General features: G+C 41.8%; 1 protein-coding gene and 1 long non-coding RNA gene across 3 annotated transcripts in view; one reads left to right on the top strand and one right to left on the bottom strand.

Moving 5' to 3' along the window:
• LOC137340041 (phospholipid phosphatase 4-like) overlaps positions 1-24824 on the top strand; it is a 212649-nt gene that overhangs the window by 55596 nt on the left and 132229 nt on the right. The window contains exon 2 of the mRNA XM_068002251.1: positions 8579-8687. Coding sequence (XP_067858352.1) covers positions 8579-8687 — 109 coding nt within the window. The remainder of the gene's footprint in view (positions 1-8578; positions 8688-24824) is intronic.
• Positions 1-24824, bottom strand: part of LOC137340042 (uncharacterized) — a 116407-nt gene that overhangs the window by 35891 nt on the left and 55692 nt on the right. The gene's annotated exons all lie outside the window — the stretch shown is intronic.

Here is a 24824-nt window from a genome sequence, read left to right as displayed (position 1 = left end):
TAATAGAGTTTTGGTTGACAACATGACCAATTGGATAGATAAATCATGAATGGTTTTGATAGAATAAATAAGGAGAAACTGCTTCCAGTGGCAGAAGGGTCGGTAACCAGAGGACACAGAGTTAAGGTGATTGGCAAAAGAACCAGAGGCGACGTGAGGAAACATTTTGTTGCACAGCGAGTTGTAATGATCTTGAATGCATTGCCTGAAAACATGGTGCAGATTCAATAATAACTTTCAAAAGGGGACTGGATAAATACTTGAAGTGAAAAAATTTATAGGGCTATGGAGAAAGAGTGGGACTAATTGGATAGCTCTATCAAAGGCATGATGGGCCAAATGGCCTCTTCCTGTGCTGTAACATACTATGATACTATGATAAAGGGAATTCAGTAAACCCAGGTCCTGAAATTCTGGCACAGAGCAGGCAGATCACCCGCCTGCAGCTGGAATTTAGGATTCCACCCCATTTTTTGCTTGCAGCCATTTTCCAACGAAGGGACATGGGCAGATCTTCTGCTCGTAACCGTCCTTCCATCAAGGGGGTGTGCCTGGGGGAGTTCCCGGGATTCCATTGAGTAGAATGGGCCTATACTCTCTGGCGTTTAGAAGAATGAGAGGTGATCTAATTGAAACGTATAAGATTCTGAGAGGGCTTGACAGGGTAAATGCTGAGAGGTGGTTTCCCCTGGCTGGAGAGTCTAGAACTAGGGGGCATAGTCTCAGGATAAGGGGTTTGCCATTTAAGACTGAGAAGAGGAGGAATTTCTTCACTCAGAGGGTTGTTTGGAATTCTCTACCCCACAGGGCTGTGGATGCTCAATCGTTGAGTATATTCAAGGCTGAGATCGATAGATTTTTGGATTCTAAGGGAATCAAGGATATGGGGATCGGGCAGGAAAGTAGAGTTGAGGTCGAAGATCAGCCACGATCTTATTGAATGGTGGAGCAGGCTCAAGGGGCCATATGGCCTACTGCTGCTCCTATTTCTTATGTTCTTATGTTCCATGGGAAATTCCTGCAGGTGCAGGCAGCCTGCCTGACCATGCAGATGATCCTGTCCCTGGGACTTGGGAAGAGTTCGCTGGCCTGGGATTAGGGTGGGCAGGGGTTCCCGTTCCACTCCACTTCCGCCAGAGGAGTGGACCCCCCTGAATTTTCAATAAGGTGCATCCCAAGAGGTTTGTTGGAAAAATTCAAAAGTTTTCAAAGAAGTATTTGGTATGATACAAAACCATTACATACCTCCAAAAGGCAAAGGCTCCACTTGTGCAGTTAAGCGACCATGATCAACAAATGAGGTAAGAGACAGTATCAAGCTAAAAGAACAGGTTTAAACAAATGCAAGGAAAAATGGAAACCCAGCTGAATGGGAGAGCTGCAAGAAGCAACAAGTGAATGCAAAGAAAGTAATAAGGTGCAACACAGGAATATGCAAAAAGAAACTTGCAAGGGATATCAAAACTAACAGCAAAAGTTTTTATAAATTTATTAAGAGAGAGTCATGAAGGGAATATGGGCCCATTAAACACAGTTGCCTGTGATACAATAATGGACAATATGGAAATGGCAGACTTGTTAAATGAATCATTTGTATCCAATATCTCACTGGAGGAAGAGAACAAAATACCAGTGGTACAAGGGAACTTAAAAATATTTTTTTTCTGATAACGCCTCTGGGTAGCACCTTGGGATGTTTTTCTACGTTAAAGGCACTATATAAATGCAAGTTGTTGTTGTTATTGTTGTGTTTCTGACACAGAAGCTGGAAAGGATTTGAAACAGTGACATGCAATTTGATTTCATTCATTTGCAGTAAACAAATGCGAAGGTGAAGTAGATAAGTCCCGCAATGCATTTTCTCTTCCTCACCAAACAACAACAACAACTACTTGCATTTATATAGTGCCTTTAACGCAGGCAAACATCCCAAGGCGCTTCACAGGAGCGTTATCAAACAAAATTTGACACTGAGCCACATAAGAAGATATTAGGACAGGTGACCAAACACTTAGTCAAAGAGGTCGATTTTAAGGAGCGTCTTAAAGGAGGAGAGAGAGGTACAGAGGCAGACAGATTTAGGGAGGGAATTCCAGAGCTTGGGGCCTAGGCAGCTGAAGGCATGGATGCCAATGGTGGAGCGATGAAAATCAGGGATGTGCAAGAGGCCAGAATTGGAGGAGTGCAGAGATCTCGGAGGGTTGTAGGGTTGGAGGGGGTTACAGAAATGGGGAGGGGCGAGACCGTCGAGAGATTTGAAAACAAGGATGAGAACAGAACTTGGTAAGTATTATTATGCCTTATTGTGAACACAAGGAACATAGAGAAAATTGACAAAAAGTGTAGCTAAATCCAAGCATCCATACATACAATCATGAAAGCAAAGAATTTCAATTTCATTAATAAAAACTGCTAATCACATGCTGACAGATCAAGTCTTGTCAAACCTTCTTTGATATTAACAAGAGTACCTATTATCGCTTTATTTCAGTCAATTTGGGCCTATTCATGCCATTTGAACATAATGACTCTTTAATTAAAAGAATCTGTGGTCTTTACTGAAACCTCTCTTTAAAATATAGAAAGCTGACAATTGTTCCCTGCAGAAGGAATTCTTTTGCCAGCAGTGATTTACAGCTCAGCAAGCCCCGATGGCAGTGAAATACTTGCTTAGCAATTATTTTACATTTGAGTTATTAAATGAGTGTTTGAAAATTGGTCAATTATGTCAAGGGTTTATACGACAAGTAAAAAGATGTTGCTTACCCACATTCAAATGCCAATTGACTTGGCAGTTGAAATCAAATAATTATAAATGTCAAATTCAATTAAAGTTGTCAATGAAGTATTCCAACACAAAAGGCAAGATGTATTTTCATCTATTTATTGGCTACAGGTATCAGATGTTAACATTTGGCAATGTTATTTACATATCTCCCAAACCATATCTGGGATTACAAGAGGGCACCTTCCATGTGGAATCGAGTACAAAAATGCAATATTTCATGCAGAATTTTTCCACTTGTCCAGTGCTAGCTCATTTTTGTAATTTTGTAAGTTGCTTTGCAATTTGTCCTGTAACATGATCTTTTTTTTATTCATTCATGGGATGTGGACGTCGCTGGCAAGGCCAGCATTTATTGCCTGTCCCTAATTGCCCTTGAGAAGGTGGTGGTGAGCCGCCTTCTTGAACCGCTGCAGTCCGTGCGGTGAAGGTTCTCCCACAGTGCTGTTAGGAAGGGAGTTCCAGGAATTTGACCCAGTGACGATGAAGGAACAGTGATATACTTGCAAGTCAGGATGGTGTGTGACTTGGAGGGGAACGTGCAGGTGGTGGTGTTCCCATGCGCCTGCTGCCCTTATCCTTTACAATTGTAATATTTGGTTCTATATACCAGAATAAAACAGGACACCATCCTCCCAGTTCTTTATTGACAAAAAAGCTGTGCCATTTTTAACAGTGGAATGAATTCTATGGTCTATCCCCTGTTAGGAAGAATTGTTTTCCTTGCGACTGTATCTAGATTTAATTGTAGTACAATCAGATTTTGAAATTTTAAGGAGTTTGCAAACTAAGCCGTTCTTTGCGGTGGAGTGTAAGAATTTTGGATTTTTCCCTGTTTTCTTGAACTTCAGAGAGAGTGGTTGGACTTCTGTCTTCTCTAGAATCATAGAAAACACCAGGGGGGGTGAAATTCAACTCGGGCGGGGATGCAAAACGGGCGGGACCGCATCTGTCGCCCATTATACATCCTGTCCAATATCAGTTCCATTGACTTCTTCCATTTCAAAGTTTTGCTATCAATATATTTGTGGCATTTGCCTTAATGAAGCTCATGCAATCTCTAAGCTGAGCTACACAGAGCTTCATCCCTGTGGATTGCTCTCTCTGGAATTTGTTTTTATTGACAAATGTATATAATTTGGTCATCAGATTCATAGCCAGTCACTTCCTTAATTTCATTAAACTCCTTCTCACAGATTTGTCCTAAAGGAATAGTCCCAGTTGTCCACATATACCAATTAATGTCCTGGATTTTTTCTCTCCTGACATTCAGATGTAGGGGACAAAGATATGCTAAACATTCTGAGTCCTTAAAACTATGACTAGGCAATCAACTGGGAGGGCAGAATATTCTCAAAATTCAATTGTATTTTAAGGGGACACTGTCTTTGAGAAAATATTTAGTAAGTGTTTACCATTTATGGAAGGAAGAAGGCCAGAAGCCAACTTTGTCAGTGACATCACATGACAGTGATGCAAATATTCATCTTGATTAATTTTTAAGTTATGTTTGTTTAGAGCACAATAAAAATTGATTTGCCAAACATTTTTTCATGGTGCAGGTACCTGTAAAGAATTTGGTGCAGCATTGATATGTAGGAAGTAATGATTCCGCAGTATTCTGTGCCATTTTCAAATGCTGTATGCATGGAAAATCATGGTGAGAAAACTCCAATCTTTAGAATATTTAGGGGACCTGTCGGGCAAATACAAGTTAATGCAACTGTTAACTTAAGAAGGCTACAGTGATTGGGTTAAGCCTCACAAAAATTATTTTAATGAAGCTTCCCTGGAATATTTATTCAACTCCGCCACAGGATCCCTGAATATTAATCTGTCTGTATCCTCTGCTCCACCTAGTTGGATGGAGGAGTATTACAGCTCTTACACAGCATAGAATCTCCACCAAACTATCTATATTGGTAGCCAGATGGGGGGGAAGAAAATCAATCACATCAGTGCACCAATAATTCCTTCACAGTGATACAAACCAGGATTAAAATGTGACTTACACTTCAGAATTTATGGTACTGAATCTCATCTTTTTTTGTATAACTTACAGCCAAAATAAGAAAACATAAGAACATAAGAAATAGGAGCAGGAGTAGGCCAATCGGCCCCTCGAGCCTGCTCCGCCATTCAATAAGATCATGGCTGATCTGATCCTAACCTCAAATCTAAATTCATGTCCAATTTCCTGCCCGCTCCCCGTAACCCCTAATTCCCTTTACTTCTAGGAAACTGTCGATTTCTGTTTTAAATTTATTTAATGATGTGGCTTCCACAGCTTCCTGGGGCAGCAAATTCCACAGACCTACTACCCTCTGAGTGAAGAAGTTTCTCCTCATCTCAGTTTTGATTATGCCCCCTAGTTCTAGTTTCACCCATCCTTGGGAACATCCTTACCGCATCCACCCGATCAAGCCCCTTCACAATCTTACATGTTTCAATAAGATCGCCTCTCATTCTTCTGAACTCCAATGAGTAGAGTCCCAATCTACTCAACTTCTCCTCATATGTCCGCCCCCTCTTCCCCGGGATTAACCGAGTGAACCTTCTTTGTACTGCCTCGAGAGCAAGTATGTCTTTTCTTAAGTATGGACACCAAAACTGTATGCAGTATTCCAGGTGCGGTCTCACCAATACCTTATATAACTGCAGCAATACCTCCCTGTTATTATATTCTATCCCCCTAGCAATAAAAGCCAACATTGCGTTGGCCTTCTTGATCACCGGCTGCACCTGCATACTAACTTTTTGATTTTCTTGCACTAGGACCCCCAGATCCCTTTGTACTGCAGTACTTTCCAGTTTCTTGCCATTAAGATAATAACTTGCTCTCTGATTTTTCCTGCCCAAGTGCATAACCTCACATTTTCCAATATTGTATTGCATCTGCCAAATCTCCGCCCACTCACCCAGCTTGTCTATATCCCCTTGTAGGTTTTTTATGTCCTCCTCACTCTCTACTTTCCCTCCCATCTTTGTATCATCTGCAAACTTTGAAATGTTACACTCGGTCCCCTCCTCCAAATCGTTAATATAGATTGTAAAGAGTTGGGGACCCAGCACCGACCCCTGCGGAACACCACTGGCTACTGGTTGCCAGTCCGAGAATGAACCATTTATCCCAACTGTCTGCTTCCTGTTAGATAACCAATCCTCCACCCGTGCCAGAATATTACCCCCAATCCAATGATTCTTTATCTTGAGCAATAATCTTTTATGTGGCACCTTGTCGAATGCCTTCTGGAAATAGCTGTAACTAATTTCATTTTACATTACAAAGCTATTTTTTGAGCATTTAAACCCATAGAGCCTAAGTGGAAGTTATAAGAAACGTTTATAGATATTGACATTCTTGGTCTCGCTATCTTCCTTAAATGGAACGCCCACCTCTCCTCCAAGCTGCCTCCAAGAAGTTCAGGGTTATTAATTGTGCTAAACACTTTTTTCATTTTAACATTGATTAAGACTTACTTATAAAATCCAACTCCATTTAAGTCAAGTAACAGGTGATCCCTCTTTCATCTCTACATCCAGTACCTCCCTGCTCTATCTCTATCACAATCTTATCTCTATATTATCAATACTACTAAGATCTGTCCTCCTTTGAACTTTCCTCTCTTGTTTCTTTTAAACTCCAAATATGGTGTTTTATACATTCTTCTTCCTCCTTATATGCTTATTGTGTTAAAATTAAGTTTTATTGCAAAGTCTCCCACTTTAATCCATACTTTCCCAGAACCTGAAAATTCCATTCCCTCCCTCAATCTTTTGCTCCTGCTATAATCTTAAGCTTTTAAAACCCAATCTTGATGTCACCTAATCTCATTTTTTAACCACATCCCTTTTACTCTTTCGACTTTCATGGTGTCCTGAGAAACCTTCAGCTTGGTTTCTCAAGAGAATTATAGAATGGTACATGAAAAGCACCAATACAAACAAATGCTGGGTGAATTTTAAATGTCTTGTCAGGTCATTGAAATATTTCTTGTATTGTACCCAGGTCGTGGGGGTGATGCTCCTGGAGCTGACGATCTCAGCCACCTCTCTCCAGGCCTGGTGAATGTCCATTTTGAGTTTTGTACTTCCCTCCTCACCCTCTCCTCTTCCACCAATTACTCCAGGGAGATTTTAGAGAATCTGGGGGCTTGTCTCCGACTCATCTTGCACTATGCAGTAGTAAAAGACAGCAATGTCAGTAAAGTGAATGCAACTTCCCTTTAACAGGGAACATTCCCTCTTTAAATAGGCCTCTGCAGGCCCACCAGAAATTACGCCCAAGGAGTGGGCAGGTTTCCCATTTCCGACACAATCGGGTGGAAAACCCGCTAGTCAAATTTTAAAAAGACTTGTGAGTTAAAATATCCTGGGCCTAAAATCTAGGACAGCAACACATTTTGCACTCACCTCCATCTTCCACAAGGGCTAGTCAACTTGCCAAAATCACAGGAGAGAAATGGATTCATTTCCCTTTATCCAGTCCAACAGAAAAATAACTACCCACCCTATCCTTAAGCTACCTCTGGTTTTGGGGCTCCAGCTAAAGGGAACTGTTTACCCACCACTCCATGTGAAGGCACCAATCGAGTGGTGGGATAAAATGCCTCTCTGCCAAACTATTGAGTAATGATGGGCAGAGAAAATGGCACAGACATTTTGCCCTTCTCCCTGTATACATCGATTTTTCTAATCAGAGTGAATCAAAACCAAAGTGGTCAAGATGATATCCAAAATGGACAAACCGCAGGCAATCAGATTGTTACTCATTCCTACTTATTTGTAGCTGGGAAACACCATTATGATAAAAAGATATTAGTCAATATAACTATATTATGTAGTAGAATATGCATTGTGATTTAGCAATGAGCTAATGAATTGTAACGTTTCTTTAATCTAATTATTTGGATTAAGTACTAAAAAATATGGGGCGGAACTTTCAACTTTGTCGGGGGTGTAAAGCGGGTGGTACCAGATCAGTCACCTGTCATACAACCCCCTCACCCCAGCCCCCAGAAGTCAATGGAAAGGAAATTCATTGACTTCTAAAAATATTTATGGAGTGATGTATAATTCGTGGTGTGACGTTGCACAAATTGAGTTTAGGCAAATAGTGGGAGACCATATAGTCTCAGTGTTTCAGCATTACACCACGTGCAGTATAACTGCAACTAGGTGAAGCAAATGTTAAAAGTCCCCAGGTGATACAACAGTGAACCAACTTTCCGAAATGGTGCAGATTTGGCCATGTAATTCAGGTTGGTCACCCTCCATCGTTCTAGCCAGGTATCAGACTCAAGCCAAAACCTGTAGCATAACTGTACCCTTAGATTTCATTTTTACAATGGAAACTAAAGATTGCTGCCACATGCTGGCCTATTGAATAGAATAACGATCAAAATCATGTAGAAGAAAACAGATCGTTTGCTCAGTGATGTTCTTTTTGATTTATAGAGCGTTACTGAAGCAAAGTACTCGTGTGTCACCACATGATACCTAACAGTGATTTGTTGGAGCTTCTTGGCTGGTTTTTATATTATTAAAATGCTTTGTGTAGGAAGGAAATCAAGGAAAATCCAAAGCAGAACAATGGTATTTGAGTGCACAAGGACCAGAAAGCTGAAGTAGGCACCCCCTCCTGACATTAGACACTTTCCTGTAAGTATGGTCCTTGGTGAAGCCAGCACTCAAAATACAATTTTTCACATAGTGGAACAGCAGTTCAGAATGCTATTCATACAGGAAAAAACCTTCCTCTAAAAATAACCATTTTTTCATTTTCTTCCACAGTTTCATGGAATTTCTGGATCCTTTTCAGCGAGTTATTCAGCCTGAAGAGATTTGGCTGTACAAAAACCCCATTGTGCAGTCAGACCACATACCTACTCGGATTATGTTTGTAAGTACAATACTTGATTTTTAACAACAGAAAACTCGCAAAGTACCAGTTTATAGCGATTCACACATGATTGTTCAGCAAGAAGATGTCACAAAAGGCTGTCCACTGCTAATATGCTGTTGATATCATAATAAGTGACTTTTTTCTGTGAAGATATTTTCTGTTGAGATTTGCAGTGTTACCAATCAATAGCTGAGGATCTGAAAGTGGACTAAAATAAAAAGTTCTTTGCAGATATCTGAGACCACAGGGGTAAATTTTCAGCTTCGTGTTCATACTGGCAGCTCGTATGAAATTCTGGAGGGTACTGCACACAATTCTTCAATCATTAATTTAAATAGTTGGAAGATCATGTGCAGCATGTGCGTCAATTTTCAATATACACTCCCGGCGGACAAGGCTCCCTACTGGGAGAGCAAAGTCAGAAAATTACCCTTTGTAGATGGGAAATGTACATTGTCATCAACATCTCATTAATGCTTGAGAACTCTATACTCCTTGGATCTATCACTATATCCCTTCTGCTATTTTTGTATGAACTATAGACTGAGCTATAAAGATTCCAAAACCTGTCCAATAATGACTTTTCCTATTTTGTGGATGAACAGTAAGTAACTTTTTATCAACTAGTCAGATAAGGATTTTCTGTGGTGCTTGTGTCCTGTTACACAACTTAGTCCTATATATTATGCAAATCGTTTGTCTGCTGTGCTTTTGATATGTAGATTGGGCTGCTGAAGACTTAGAGTTGGAAGGAAGTCAATTTTATCTGGATCTCCAGTGACAAAATATTTAATAATAACCATGGCATGGAGATCTGATGCTCCAGTATCAGGAAACAATGATTAATTCCTAATATTTGGAATTGTTCCAAATCCTTGTTGTCTTTTATAAATTTGATTTGGCTGATAAAAGACCAAATACAGTGCTAGTATATGATTTATTTTTTCTGCAGTTGAAACTTGACTTTTTCCTTCTGTTGCTTCAGCACTTGTGTGGACAATATGGATACCTGTAATTAAAAAGAATTATAAATTTTGCCTAACCATTGAATAGAAATTCGACTTGTGCCCAAAACGGGCGCAAAGTTGGCGGAGTAATGCCTGCCATTCTGTGTTGGCCTGGGGCCCGAGCCAAATTCGGCTGTGAGCCTCATTGAAATGCTGCCGTCACCAAATGAGCCACCGCTGCAGCTTGCCAATCGGAGAGGGCGGGAAAACGGCTGGCTCCTACACGGACCCAGCAGCGAGCCAGGGTTTTTTGTTGTCCCAGGAAGAGCGCTCCTGCATCTTCTGGGCCCAAAAAAATAAAAAATTATAATTTGCTGCGATTCTTTTTGAGTGACCTCCAGCAGTCCCTTTAAGGACGGCTGGTTGTGCCGCTCAACGTCTGAGGTGGAGCATGCATGGCACAACTCTACCCATTTGTACCTGAATTTGGGGTCCTACGACCAATGTAGAACCCCGATTTGCATATTTAAGGAGCCTAACGCCTGTTTCAGTTAGGTGCACTGGACAATTAAAAGTCATCCGAGCCAATATGCCATCCAGCGTACTTCCGGCACAGCACATTGCGACTCGAAATTCGGAGATTCATGCTGATTTTGTGTCAGAAAAACTGACAACCATGAGTTGAATTTCTCCCCTGAGCAATTGTTTGAAGAAAATACAATTTTTAAAGGTTTGACCGCTTTAGAACTGGAAACATGGTAAAATTTTTGTTTGCTTCACTGCCTGTGTAGAAAGGCATGCTTAGCACCATCCATCTTTATGTGTAGACTTCTACTGCACCAGTATGACTTTCTTCATTAGCATGCTGCCTATCCTTGTGGTCAGACTGAGCAAGATTGATAGATCATTGGCAGTTAGATCTGAATTTTATGGTAGTTTTGGGCAATAGGATCACACTCACTGGGAACTGGATTGAGATTAAGCAAACCCAATTCATATGATAACCATTAACAGCTGTCAAAGATAAGAGAATTTAATTAAATCTGTCTGAGTTTGAATTGAACACAGGTCAAGGGAATAGTACAACCTACTGGACTACTTGGTTCCTCCAAGAACAAAGTTTAATAAAAGGAATTTAATTAAATTCTAACTTCCGCGGCAAAGTGTGTAATCACTGCTCGTCTCCCAGCACTGTCAGAATGCATGGTTTGCAGCTCATGGGAATAATCTGTAACAGCTGGAAAAAAAATCGTCACATGCACCTACCATAAGGTCCCAAATCATTAATAGCAACTTAAAGAGATGTGCAGCATCAAAACCAATTAATTATATATCATTGTAAGCCCACACAACCACTCATGTATTACAACCATCTGAGACTAAGTTTTTGTCTGTTATTGCATTTTGTGACTTGAAGTATTGCAATTCTAGGCCACTTGTCATTGATCCAGTTACATGTTTTTATAACCAAGTGAGTATTTCATTTAGTATTACATTCAGACCCAAAGCCAGAAATTAAATTGAGGTGGACAGTATTAGAATACTATTCCACCTCCTCGCTTCCGGTCAGGAATTCTTTACAAGGTAGGAGCAAGAGGGGAGGAACAAAGTAGATTGCATGTTTTTTTTATTTGTCCTCGGGATGTGGGTAACACTGAAACTGCACTTATTGCCTGTCCCTTGTAGCCCTGAGCAGGTGCTGGCGGGTCTCCTCCTTGAACCGCTGCAGTCCTTGTGCTTCCACAATGTTGTTAAGCAATAGAAGACTCACAGAATCATATCTATTAGCCAACCTCTCATACTCTGACCCATCATAGTGGGAGCACAATGGTATACAGTTCGATGGGTTTGGCTCTGGATCGCATTAAGTCTCGGGCTTCAGGTCAAGCAATGTCAAGAAGGGTGTGGCAGGAGCAGCAACAATGCATACCTTAGGATGAGGTATTAACCTAGTCATACCACTACACTAGGTTACCACCAAAAGCAGAGCTAAGTGGTCCAACAACCAGGCAGAACAAAGTGCTGTAGCCCTACTGTATCCAGTATTTTAAATAATGCATGGATGAGTGATCACCCTACACATTATTTGGGAAGCTTGCTTTGTGGGGCACTTTCCCAAATGATCAAATGACAACAGTTACAGTTTGAAATGGCAGTAAGAAAGTGTGCCCTGTTTTAGTATAGGCATATATGTTAAGCTTAGAAAGAGCTGTTTTGTAAAGCCCTAATATGTAGTCTGAGTGAGGATGTAGCAGGGTGAGAGAAAACTGTTAGTGGCCTGCCTACTTTGCTCATCTACAAGACTGGCTAACGTTGGCAGACCTCATAAGACTATTAACCTTTTCCCCACCTGCGTACAGATCCTCTGGATGTTGGAAATGCATATAGGCCAGCATATTTCTTCTGACAGGAGGGTGCCCTGGAATGCCAGAGAAGGTCTTTGCTGCATTTCTTTTAAGAGGACCACCAAATGCGTATTCAAGAATAGAGCTGACCTGCTCCTTCCTTCAGCCGTTTCTTCTCTGCCTAGCAAATTAATCTGCCCCTTTAAATAGCAGCCTTCAAGAGCATTGTTTCCCTGCCATTTCACCAGCTCACAAGACTCCACAAGCAGGCCTAACTGGGCCAGGAATTTGCCATGAATATGTAATGGGGCCAATTTCAAGAAATCCACGAGCTTGACCTAGTATAGTTTTGTTCCACTCACTGCTCCAAGGTCCTGCTGTTTTAAAGCTGTGAACATTTCTCCTTTGGTAGAACAGAATCCCATGTGCTTTAAAACTACATTCTAATACTTGCCAATGTAAGCCGCTTATCAATTTAATAGCATAGTGTTAAGATTATGGCCAGAAATATATTTAGGTAAAAGCCAATAGTTCTACTTACTGTCAGAGTTTAGAATATTTTTGTTTTCTTCGATGACAATAGTCTTTAAAATCCATTACTAACTGTATTATTCCTGTCAGAATAGCATTACCAATATGTTTCCCTCAATTCTTTTCCTCCTCACCCTTTTGCCTGTGTGATCAAACCTAGGATCAAATCATTAGACATGGGCTGTTGGCCATACTGATGGCAAAAACAGCACACTATAAATATTAATGATTAAGTAGAATACAGCTAACTTTGGATTCAATTACCAAAAGAAAAATGTTTCTTTTTTCTAAAAACAAACAGCAAATCATGTGCTAATTTTATATAATACTGTACAAGCCAAATCGACCAAATCTGACCCAAAGGATTTATAACTTGTTCCAAAATGAAATTCTGTTCCCTCAGTAGCTGAGCTACAACTTTCACAGAATCAAAATAATTGAGCAGGAATGTATATGTGGGCACTGCATGACACTGAACATAATTTCAAAGCAGCAGTGCATCCATTACTTATGTCACACAAGAGTAGGGGATCTTTCTGGTGCTGCTCCTGAGCTGCCTGTGGTTATTTTAATTTTAATGACTAAAATGCTACATCCATTCCTCTAACAGTATTCATTCATTTTAACACTGTCAGTTTATCTACTGGTACTTATGATACTACTTACTTTGTGCTTTCAAAATATGAATAACAGCACAAATACCTTAAATTAACCGTGGTGTCCATTTGAACCTGAAACAACTTAACCCGTAGAGTACTGGCAGGCGGAAGGAATCTCAGCTGCTAGGCTGGCCATTATTTCAATTTTCAGATCATGTACCGTGATGTTGAAATAAACTCTACTGATTTGGCAGACCGTGGCTTAATTTCTGGAATATTAACCCTAGAACACTAAAATAGAAACTTTAAAATGTTTTATTTATTAATATTCTTAACATTTTGTTCTGCTAGTTGTTTTCCCTTTGCCACATGTCTCTTCTTTCTCTCCCTCTGCTATTTTATTATTTTTGCTCTACTTTTATTCTATTTCTAAGTTATATGCCTGCATTAATTTTCCTACACAACTTTTTCCTAATTTCTTTAAGATAAACTTTTACTTACCAACTAGAACCTCAAGTCCTACCATTTTGGAGCTAGGACCTAAATCATCCAAAATTGGTCCCTGATTGGCCTAAAACTCATTCCAAAAGCTGGTTATTCAGCTAGCCAGGGTTCAGCACTGTAATGATTGGGCACAATCATGTCAATAAACTCTGAAAGAGAACTGTGTAAAGGTGGACTGAGGGAGTTGAGTGGCTACATGTCAAGACAGATTGATGCGGTCAAAGTGCATTAACAGCTTCTCTCGACCTAAATTGGATTTGGCTGTGGCTAATCTTATAAATTATGGATCTGGCTTGTGAGATCAGCAACATATTTAGCATTAAAAATTATGATTGTTAAGCACAAGGACTAAAGTTCCTGATTATGAGAATCAAAGGAGCTCATAATGGAACCATAGCATTCTTTGACACACAATGAAACTCTTCCATACTGAAATCTAAGTTGCTGAACAGTATTCAGTATATCAGGAGCTGGCTGAAGCAACCAATACTGACTGACAGTTTAATGAAATGGAAAATGCAGCAAGTTCAAATTCAGTTACAGTAAACAGCTTGTTCAACTTGAAATTGCTGCATGCTTGATATTGATTCACAACAAGTATGTACATAGAACCAATAGGTGTTTACAACACGGAAGGAGGCCATTTGACCCATTAAGGTAGATCGTAACTTTTTACTGCCAGGCAGAAAACTAATGGCAGCAGATCGACAGCCCATTATACAGCCCGCCTGATTTTCCTTTCCATTGGACTTCAATCGTAAAGAAAATCAGGCGGGGTGTACAACGGATGGCCAATCTGCTGTCACCAGTTTTCCAGCCGGCAGTAAAAGTTAAAATCTACTCCATTGTGTCTGTGCCAGCTCATTGCTAGAACAATTCAAAACTAATCCCACTGTCCTGCTCTCTCCCAGTAGCCTTGTAGATTCTTCAGCTTTGAATATTTATCCAATTTTACCGTGAAGAATACAATGGTTTCTTCCTCAACCACTCCCTGGGGCAAAGCATTCAAAGTTCCAATGACATTCCACGTCAAAAAATTCCTCCTAACCTCTCTTCTCACCTTTTGGTGATAATTTTAAATTAATGAGCCCGCATCACTGACTTCCCAACCTGAGGAAACAGTCTTTCTCTATTTCCTCTATTAAAACTCTTCATAATTTTAAAAAACCTCTATTAAATCCCCTCTTACCATTCCCTGCTCTAATGGAAAAGTCACAGTATCTCAAATCGCTCCTTATAACTATAGTTTCCCCTTGCATCATCCTGTTGAATCTACTCTCCATGGTTTTAATATCCTTTTGATAATGGGCCACTCCAAACTGCACACAATACTCTAATTGTGGCCTAACCAATGATTTGTATAAATTCGCCATTGCTTCTTTACTCTTGTGTTCTTTGCTCCTATTTATAAAGCCCAAAATTCTTGTGGCTTTTTTATGGCTTTATCTCCCTACACTCACAGTTTCAGGAAATTATTTGAATCCCTAAGCCTCTGTTCATCCTCACCCTTCAGTATTTTTCCATTGAGTATACATTCCTATTCCATGTTTTTTGTTTCTCTCTCAAAATGTATTACCTCACAACTATCCATATTAAGTTGCATCTGATACCCATTAGCCAAGTCTGATAACTTGTCTATGTCTTCCTGAAGTCTTTTACAGTCTTCATAATTTGTCAAACCTCCCATTTTCGTGTCATCGGCAAATTTCAAGATTGCGTTCACTATACCGAATTATAGTGCTATACAGAAGTGGACCCAACACTGATCCCTGGGTAACATCACTTCCAAGCCTCTCCAGTCTAAGCAACACCTATTTACCCTAACTCTTTGTTTCCTATCCATCAACAAACTTTCTATTCCTGCTGCTACAGTTCCCTGTACCATTTACCTGAATTTTTCTAGCAAACCTCTTGAAAGATGCCTTATCAAAAACCTTTGGAAAATCCATCTTCAGATTTTTCTGATTCTGAGGCTAAACCAAAAAGTGACTGTATTTTACAAGAACGTGTGACTGTGAGGCTGATGGTTTCATGCAATTGAACAGGAATTAAAACTCAAAAATGTTCAACTTCTGAAGATGTCATTGGTTTCATGGCTGCTTCCAAATGAAACTCCCCCATATTCAATCCCATCCATCAAGTAAATTAATCTGCTTTTATAGTAATATATTATTTTAAAGAGGCCTGCGAATGAACAGATGAAAAATATTCAGAATTCTGAAATAAACAAACCTGGACATGCAAACATAAAGAGATCTCAACAAGGAGGGACAAAGAGGTGGAGGAATTCCTGAAATGTGCACAAGAGAACTTTCTTGATCAGTGTGTGTCCAGCTCAATGAGGAAGGAAGCAGTTCTGGATCTAGTTCTGGGAAATGAAGTGGGAACAGTGATCATAATAGCATCAGGTTTAAAATAGTTTTGGAACAATCAAGCCTAAAAATACTCAACTGGAAGAGGGCTAATTTCAGTGAGTTAAAAAGGGATCTTGCCCATGTGGATTGGAATCAGAAATTGTTAGGTACAACAGTAATTGAACAATGAGAGGCCTTCAAGGAGGAGATGGTTCAGGTACAGAGTGGACACATTCCCACGAGAGGGAAAGGAAGGACGTCCAAAGCTAGAGCTCCCTGGATGACTAAAGGTATAGAGCTTAAAATAAAACAGAAAAAGGAAGCTTATGACAAATGTAAGGCTCAGGGTACAGTTAGAGAACCAAGCTCAATACAGAAAGTACAGAGGAGGTCTAAAAAAGGAAATAAGAGGGGCAAAGAGAGAGTACGAGAATAGATTAGTGGCTAACATAAAAGGGAACCCAAAAGTCTTTTATAAACATATAATTAGTAAAAGGGTAGTAAAAGGATGTGTGGAACTGATTAGGGACAAAAAAAGAAATCTTCTTGTGGAGGCAGAGGGTATGGATGAGGTACTAAATGAATACTTCATATCAGTCTTCACTAGAGAAGAGGGTGCTGCCAATGTAAAGGAGGAGGTGGTAGCGATATTGGATAGGATAAAAATAGATAGAGGAGGTAATTAAAAGATTGGCAGTACTCAAATTTTAAAAAGTCACCTGGTCCAGATGGGATGAATCCTAAGTTACTGAGGGAAGTAAGGGTAGAAATTGCGGAGGCTCTGGCCACAATCTTCCAATCCTCCTTAGATATGGGGATGGTTCCAGAGGACTGGAGGATTGCAAATGTGACACACCTGTTCAAAAAAGGGGTGAGGGATTAATCCGGCAATTACAGCCCAGTCAGCCTAACGTCAGTGGTGGGGAAACTTTTAGAGACAATAATCCAGGACAAAATTAATTGGCACTTGGAAAAGTATGGACTAATAAATGGAAGTCAGCATGGATTTGTTAAAGGAAAATAGTGTGTGACTAACTTGATTGAGTTCTTTAATGAAGTAACGACAAGGGTTGATGAGGGTAGTGCGGTTGATGTTTTGTATATGGACTTTTAAAAAGCATTTGATAAAGTAACACATAATAGACTTGTTGGCAAAATTAAAGCCCATGGGATTAAAGGAACAGTGGCAGCATCAATACAAAATTGGCTAGGGGACAGAAAGCAGAGAGTAGTGGTGAACGGTTGTTTTTCAGACTGGAGGGAAGTATACAGTGGTGTTCCCCAAGAGTCAGTATTAGCACCACTGCTCTTTATGATATATATTAATGACCTGGACTTGGATATAATTTCAAAGTTTGCAGATGATATGAAATGTAGTAAACAATGTGGAGGATAGTAACAGACTTCAGGAGGACATAAATAGACTGGTGAAATGGGCTGACACATGACAGATGAAATTTAATGCAGAGATGTGTGAAGTGATACATTTTTGGTAGGAAAAATGAGGAGTGGCAATATAAACTAAAGGGTGCAATTTTAAAGGGGGTGCAGGAACAGAGAGACCTAGGGGTGTATCTACACAAATCTTTGAAGGTGTCAGGACAAGTTGAGAATGCTGTTAAAAAAGTATATGGGATCCTGGGCTTTATTAATAGAGGCATCGAGTACAAAAGCAAGGAAGTCGTACTAAACCTTTACAAAACACTGGTTAGGCCTTACCTGGAGTATTGTGTTCAATTCTGGGCACCTCACTTTAGGAAGGATGTCAAGGCCTTAGAGAGGGTGCACAAGAGATTTACTAGAATGGTACAAGGGATGAAGGACTTCAGTTATGTGGAGAGACTGGAGAAACTGGGGTTGTTCTCCTTAGAGCAGAGAAGGTTAAGATAGAGGTGTTTGATAGAGTAAATAAGGAAAAACTGTTTCCAGTGGCAGAAGGGTTGGTAACCAGAGGACACAGATTTAAGGTGATTGGCAAAATCATGGGGAAACATTTTTTTACGCAGCGAGTTGTTGTGATCTGGAATGCACTGTCTGAAAGGGTGGTGGAAACAGATTCAATAGTAATTTTCAAAAGGGAATTGGATAAATACTTGAAGGGTAAAATCTTACAGGGCTATGGAGAAAGCGCAGGGAAGTCAGACTAATTGGATAGCTCTTTCAAAGAGCCGGCACAGGCACGATGGACCGAATGGTCTCCTTCTGTGCTGTACCATTATGTTTGGACCCATAGAAGCAAAAAAGGCAGGCAATGTAAGCTGTGCCACCACCAGTATTGGTGGATATTTCATTTCTACTCACTGAAGTTCAAGCCACAAGAATTAGAAGTGATCTTTTTCATTCAGGCTATGAATAATAGTGCAATGAAGGGTAAAGCCTGAGGTCACCACAGCTGAGGAGAGGAAGTTAAAAGATGTTGGTTTTGTTGAAGCTAAGTCTTTACTTAATTACCTTTTACTTAATTACCTGCAATCTCAACAACTAACATTGTTGACACAATATTAGATTTTGCAATGCCTGAGGTTCTGGATAGTAACTTCATTAATTGGTGCACGATAAAGAGGAATACATTGGATTTGGTCCTGACATTGATTTAAAACTCAAGTCGGCATACTTTTGCCTAATCCTAATATCTTATACTTCGTAGTGACCACAAGCCATACTGGTTTGCTTTATGAATGTCCAGGCAAAGGAAAGTGTCTTTAATTGCACAGGGGAAGAGAATCTTATTTCTTTGCTCTTCAAACAGCACAATGGTGTTGATCACATTAAATCAGGAATGTAGATCATCAGGCGAAAATATACACTGTTGTATCAGCCAAATTCATACTCAACTTTGTCAATATTGTGAAACCACGAATCAGCCTACATACAGTCTGTCTTTTCAATGACAGCCAAACACTGATTTTATGCTGTACAAGGGAACGCTGCATGATTACTATGCTCAACTGGCAACAGATTGACTATCAGAGTAGCAGCCTTGCACCAGAGTTTCAAAGGTAACAGAGGAGAAAGATCCAAAAGTGTAATGTGCAACAGTTTTAATAACAAGAAAGGCTCTGAGGTTGGGAGCAACTGAACCCCTCCTTGTTGGCAGCAATCTGGATCTTTTATACTTTTTCTTGTTGAAATTAGCAACGGTTACTAAACTGACTTATTAGAAGCATAGAGCGTCCTCACTGACAAGACAATTAAACTTTTTTAACTTGTTGCTCTCTCAGAGCAGCAGTTACACTGGGGAAGTCCCCAATGGAAAAGGCAGGAAAAATGGTGAGTGAAACATTGCTGCTGATATTTTGTGGAGGTGCAGCTAGAGCAACTCCTATGCTTCGTCCTGAAGCGTGGAGATTGGGTCTTAGCATTAGCAGGCTCTCGTGGTTTTGTTCCAATCATTGTCCTATCATCACCTGACCACATTTCTTTGATATTGTAAAGAATGGACAGTGACATGGAATAGGCTCACTTTAAATTATACAGAGTCCAGGAGCAAGTCTTGGGTTTCCTCTAAAGCCTGCCAAACGAATACAATATTTCATCACCATGTGGTTATAGGCTTTTAGAAAGGTAAAATCACAGACCATGACAAATAAGAATGAGTTACCTTGAGGATTCTAATTCTTTTCCTAGCTGTTCCAGCCATTTTCCCCCAAAACAATTCAGATGTGATTACCAAGAGAAGGAGCTGAACACCAGTAACTGAAGAGAGTTTGTTACTCTCAAGGAGCAGTAGTGGGTGAGCATCAGCATACAGCTAACCTTTCTTCACAGAGCTATTGATTCAATCTTCTCAGTGCGATAACACACTATTTATTCCTCACCCCCATTGTCCAGTTCTGCCTTTAACTATCTGCAACAATTTGGTTGCTGCTTGCCTTTCAGACGGGGAATTAACTACTCTGTTGGTGTAATCAGAAAAGAGCGAATTATCACTACTGACAACAACCACAGGGCCACTGTTGAAAACAAAAAATTGTATGTTCAAGTGCACTCCCTGTGGGATCTCTGTGTAGCTTTTGTGGTAAGATGACAAATATTCATCTATCATAACCTTGTGTTTGTGCCCTCTGATCAACAGCTCACCAAATATGGCACAAGAGGTCGGCTTCTCATGGAGGTCAGGATATCATATTCTATTAGAGATGTAGAAATGTTGAGTGGTGGTTTTTGTTTTTGCTTTCTAGCCAGCTTACATTTCTAGCAATTGAAGTTCCAGATCGAGTAACTGGTGTACCTAGGGGTTCATGGGATGCATGATCTAATCCTGCGTCTGACAGGTGAAAATACAATGATCAATAGACGATAAACAGTAAACTGTTGCCTAAAGAACCTTCCTCAAACATATCTGATAGCTGTTTCTGTACACGGACTGTAAATTTACATTGCATTGCACAAATGTTTGTGCTGTTGGCCAACCTGTCATGTCTTGCTAGTGTTGCATCTTCTGACAAGCCTGAGATACTATGTAGATCATTCTTCATAGAGCAGTTAGTGAATTTCCAATTCTGGCCTGTTGCACATCCCCGATTTTCTTTGCACTATCATTGGCGGCCTTGCCTTCAGCAGCCTAGGCACCAAGCTCTGGAATTCCCTCCCTACACCTCTCCAGCTCTCTCTCCTCCTTTTAGATGCTTCTTAAAACCTACCTCTTTGACCGAGCTGACCTACATTCCAGCCTTGGATTGACAACTTCCTGCGGGCAAGATTTATAATTAAGTACACTTGAAGTCGTTTATATAGAATCAATTCTCAGGATTTTTTTTAGTCAGCCAGGTATTTGACACAGAGAGAAGTCTAGATTTTCCCTACCTTTACCATCAATTTCAATTTTTGCACAATATCATAGTGGCTGGTTGGGGGGAAATTGTTGGAGTTTCCACCCTAGTAGAAATGTATTGAGTTTCTGTCCCAACCTGTGAGCAGGACCAAAAGTGGTAGAGGTACCTACCTCTGAACAGCTGGACTTTTCAGTTTAATATTTATTGGAGGGGGGGGTGGGTTTCTGACCTGCACACCATTTCCTGAAGTTCTGGTGTGCAGGAAGCCTGACGTAAAGAACATCCAGTTGAAATGGGTATTCATGGCTTCATGAATATGTATGTGTATTTTAGCATTTTCTTTTTCCTCTTGGTACTTGGGTTCCCATAAGCCTTTGAGCCAATTGATGTAAATGATTTATTTTTTCTCCCAGCACCACTACTGGCACTAATGCGTTTCCCAATGGGATTCTCCCACCTGACATGTCTCAAAGAGGACAAAGGCCTAGAAAAGGATGCCAGGCTGGTCAGGGTGCGTGTGAAATGCCCTGTGCCAACCTGCATACATAATAGGAAAATCCTCTTCCCAAAGGTAGCTGGGGCAGCACGTATGGCTAAGATATTTGAATGCCTGACTTACGTAATGTTTGGATGCATCCTCAGAAGCACCCTAATCACAGCATATCATTACATGATATAAGACATGCCAGAGTGATCAAGGGTCAGTGTTGCCTAATTGTCCATGCCTGCTCAGCTGCTACCATTTTTTTTTCCCAGACCCTGACACACTTACCTGATGGGGAACTGCATTCTTATGGTCAGCAAGATGCAGTGCTGTGCTATCTCCTGCAAGAACACCCTCAGCTACCATAAAGCACAGGGCTGACACACGTTATGATAGTAATGGTCAGTTGAGGCCTGAACCTTGGCTCCACCTCATTGCAGGCATGTTGCAATGATGACCAATTTGGATGGGTGCTGTGGAGTGATACAGAGGGAAAGCATCCTTGCACCCACGTCATGCAGCACCACCTGCACTTCAGCAGCCATCAAACTATGGATCAAGTGCTGGACTGCTCCATCATTGGCCTGCAGAACTTATCCTGCACCACAGATTTCCTTTCCCTTCAGTGTTGCCTATCTCTTAGTCCCCTGCCCAAGGATGATAACTGGTCAAGAGGTTTTCTGAAGTCCTCCAAAGGGTTTCAGAATTTTTGTCCACCTATTGGGACAGTTCCTTTAAATTACACTTGCACGCAATTTTCTGCTCCCACCCGAGTCTGCATTTTAGGTCGGTCCAAATCTCTACCTGAAGTCATGCTAGTGAGTTGACCTAAGAAAATTGGGTAGCAGTCTGTTTCCATTTGAGTCTGCCTAAAACCAGCCAGTAGCCAATCTGGTGGAAACTAAATCAAAAGAGGAAAAAATAGGCTTGAAATCCATCACCATTCTCAAATCTCCAAACCAAATTACTGAGATAGCCACACAAGTGGAGTTTCTATTTTCCTAATATGGAATGCACACACTCTCTCCATAGGTACACACCCCACTTACTTAAGCCCAGAGAATTTAGACACAGGTTAGCAAGACCCAAAGTTTATGGCCTCCAAAGGTATGTAGTGGTACAGTTGTAACTTAACTGACTAAAATTATGCAGCACAGGTTCGCTTTTCGCTGCTTACCCCCCTCATGAAACTACCTTCCTGGCCAGCTAGGTGGGCTTCCAGGCCGCCTGATAATGAGCTGCAGCGGGATGCCCATTTGGGACATGCAGCTCGCTGACGGCATGATAATGAAGCCCGGCCCTTGAAATGAAGCAGGCCTCCCACCGGCTGATTTAACGGGTGAGCCACGTGCTGGTCTCCTGAGAGTTCAAATCTACCCTCACGAGTAAACAACTTAAAAAGTAGCTCACAGGTACAAAAGTGTTGCATCATCCAACTTTTCAGGAAAATTTCCCCTTGTATTTAATATCAGTAATATTTCCATAAACTAATAAAGACATGAAGGCCTTTCCAGATTCTTGTCCCATCTGAGGTTTTTCTGTTTGGTTTCATTTTATTGTTGGCCCAGAACTTACTGCTCACCAACAAGATCCACAGCCTGGGGCCAAAGTAGCAGATACTATGGGCTCGATTTTCGCACCCGCAATCGGGTGCGTTCGTGGCGGGGGCGGGGGCGGGGGTTGCGAAAATCCGGGTTTCCCGGGGCGGGTCTGGAACTCGGCTCCAACCCGCCCACTTCCGGGTTCCCCAGTGACGCGCTGACATGTGCGCGCAGTCCCCGCATGTGGGACTCCCGCCGGCAATTAAAGCCAGCGGGGTGCCACTTACAGTACTTAAACAGGTACTTCAGGTCGTTTACAGACCTGATATTTTAGGAGGGCTGGGATTTTGAAATTAACTGAGACTGTTTCCCGTACTGGGGGAAACACTCCCAGTTCAAATGGACATGTTGCAGCCATCAGCATGTGGCAGCTGCAAAGGTCCATTTGACAGGTGTGGGGGGTGGGGGGTGGGGGAGACCCTCACTCATTGCAGGAGGCCACTCTGTCACTTTGGACAAAGTTTGGCCTCCACCACCCTCCTCCTAACAATAAAATTCACAAACTTGCACACTTACCCCGGTGTGCAGACACATTTACCTACCTTGCGGACCCCCTCAAATGTACATCTTCCGGATGGGGGCTGCCGTAGCTGCAGTCATGACCTCCTCGGAGGACGAACAGCATCACCAGCCTCGCCGGCCACGTCGTCTATCTCTGACACCGTGGAGCTCCACAGCACAGTGCTGTGACACATCCACCTGCACAGCAGGAGGGAGAGCAACCGCAGAGAGAGAGGGCACTACCCTCACCACAGGGTCCACAGACCGAGGCTCAGCTTCCTGGACCTCTCTGAGCAGCAGTGCACACGGAGGCTCAGAGTCACTCGACATGTAGTCGTGGACATCTGCAGCCTCCTTCATGCCAAGCTGCTCCCGGCTGGCCCGAGCACCATCTTCTTACCTGTCACTGTCAAAGTCATCACTGCCCTCAACAACTTCTCCTCTGCATCCTTCCAGGGTGCCAACGGGGACATCGCCAACGTCTCTCAGTCGTCTGCACAAAAGAGCCCTGCAAATACACCTACACCCACTCTGCAGTGACACAATGGGTGACATCAGTTGTGGGTCTTCATTGTGATCCTCAGGAAAGGGCATTATTGCACAAACCAGACAAGATTCGCAAAGACGTGGCAGTAGTGGTGACAATATAATATGTAATGTGAGTTAATCAGAAATTAAATATAGGTAAACACCATGATAAACCCTCAAACACCCTTGTGCATCCCCTTCATGCTCATGACACGTTTGCCTTACGCTGCCTACTGCACATATGTGATGCATGCCCTGTGGCAGGTTGAGTGAAGCTGACCATGAAAGAGATGCATGAGAGGGTGTGTATGAGATAGAGCCATGAGATTGTACGAGGATTGGGTTGAGTGGTAGTGGCGGGATGAATACTGGCAGGTGAGTAAGTGCAGGTAAGATGAGGATGACCTTTGAGTGGGTGTGAGGAGTGATGAGACAGAGTAGTGTTGGCAGTGCAGAAGGAGATGTGGGGTGGGGGCGGTGATGTGGCAAACGGAGGGGAGGAGAATGAGTAAGTGTACTCACTTCGGCTGATCTACATAGGTGATTGAAGCGCCTCCTGCACTGTATGCAGGTGCGCGATATGTTGGTGGTGCAGGTGACCTCCTCTGCCACCTCGAGCCAGGCCTTCTTGGTGGCAGAAGCAGGCCACTTCCTCCCGCCCGCCGGGGGGGAAGATCTCTGTTCTCCCCCTCCTCCTCACTCCATCCAATGATACCTGGAGTGAGGCATCATTAAACCTGGGAGCAGCCTTCCCCCTGGGCTGCTCCATGCTGTAATTTTTCCTATTTTCTGCAGCATCAGTCAGTGGAGGACTGCCCCTTTAAATAGGGCTCCTCCAGCTGACAGACCTTGCTGCGCATGCGCAGTCCGCCCGCCGCGCAGCTCAGCAGCGGGAAACCCGGAAGCCAAGGTAAGTGGCTCCAATTAGCCTGCGATTCCATGCGGAGCACACTGATTTCACCGGG

Source organism: Heptranchias perlo, chromosome 21 (assembly GCF_035084215.1).
Source record: "Heptranchias perlo isolate sHepPer1 chromosome 21, sHepPer1.hap1, whole genome shotgun sequence".
NCBI lineage: Eukaryota > Metazoa > Chordata > Chondrichthyes > Hexanchiformes > Hexanchidae > Heptranchias > Heptranchias perlo.
Note: the sequence above shows the minus strand (reverse complement) of the source record. Positions and strands in the feature narration are given on the sequence as shown.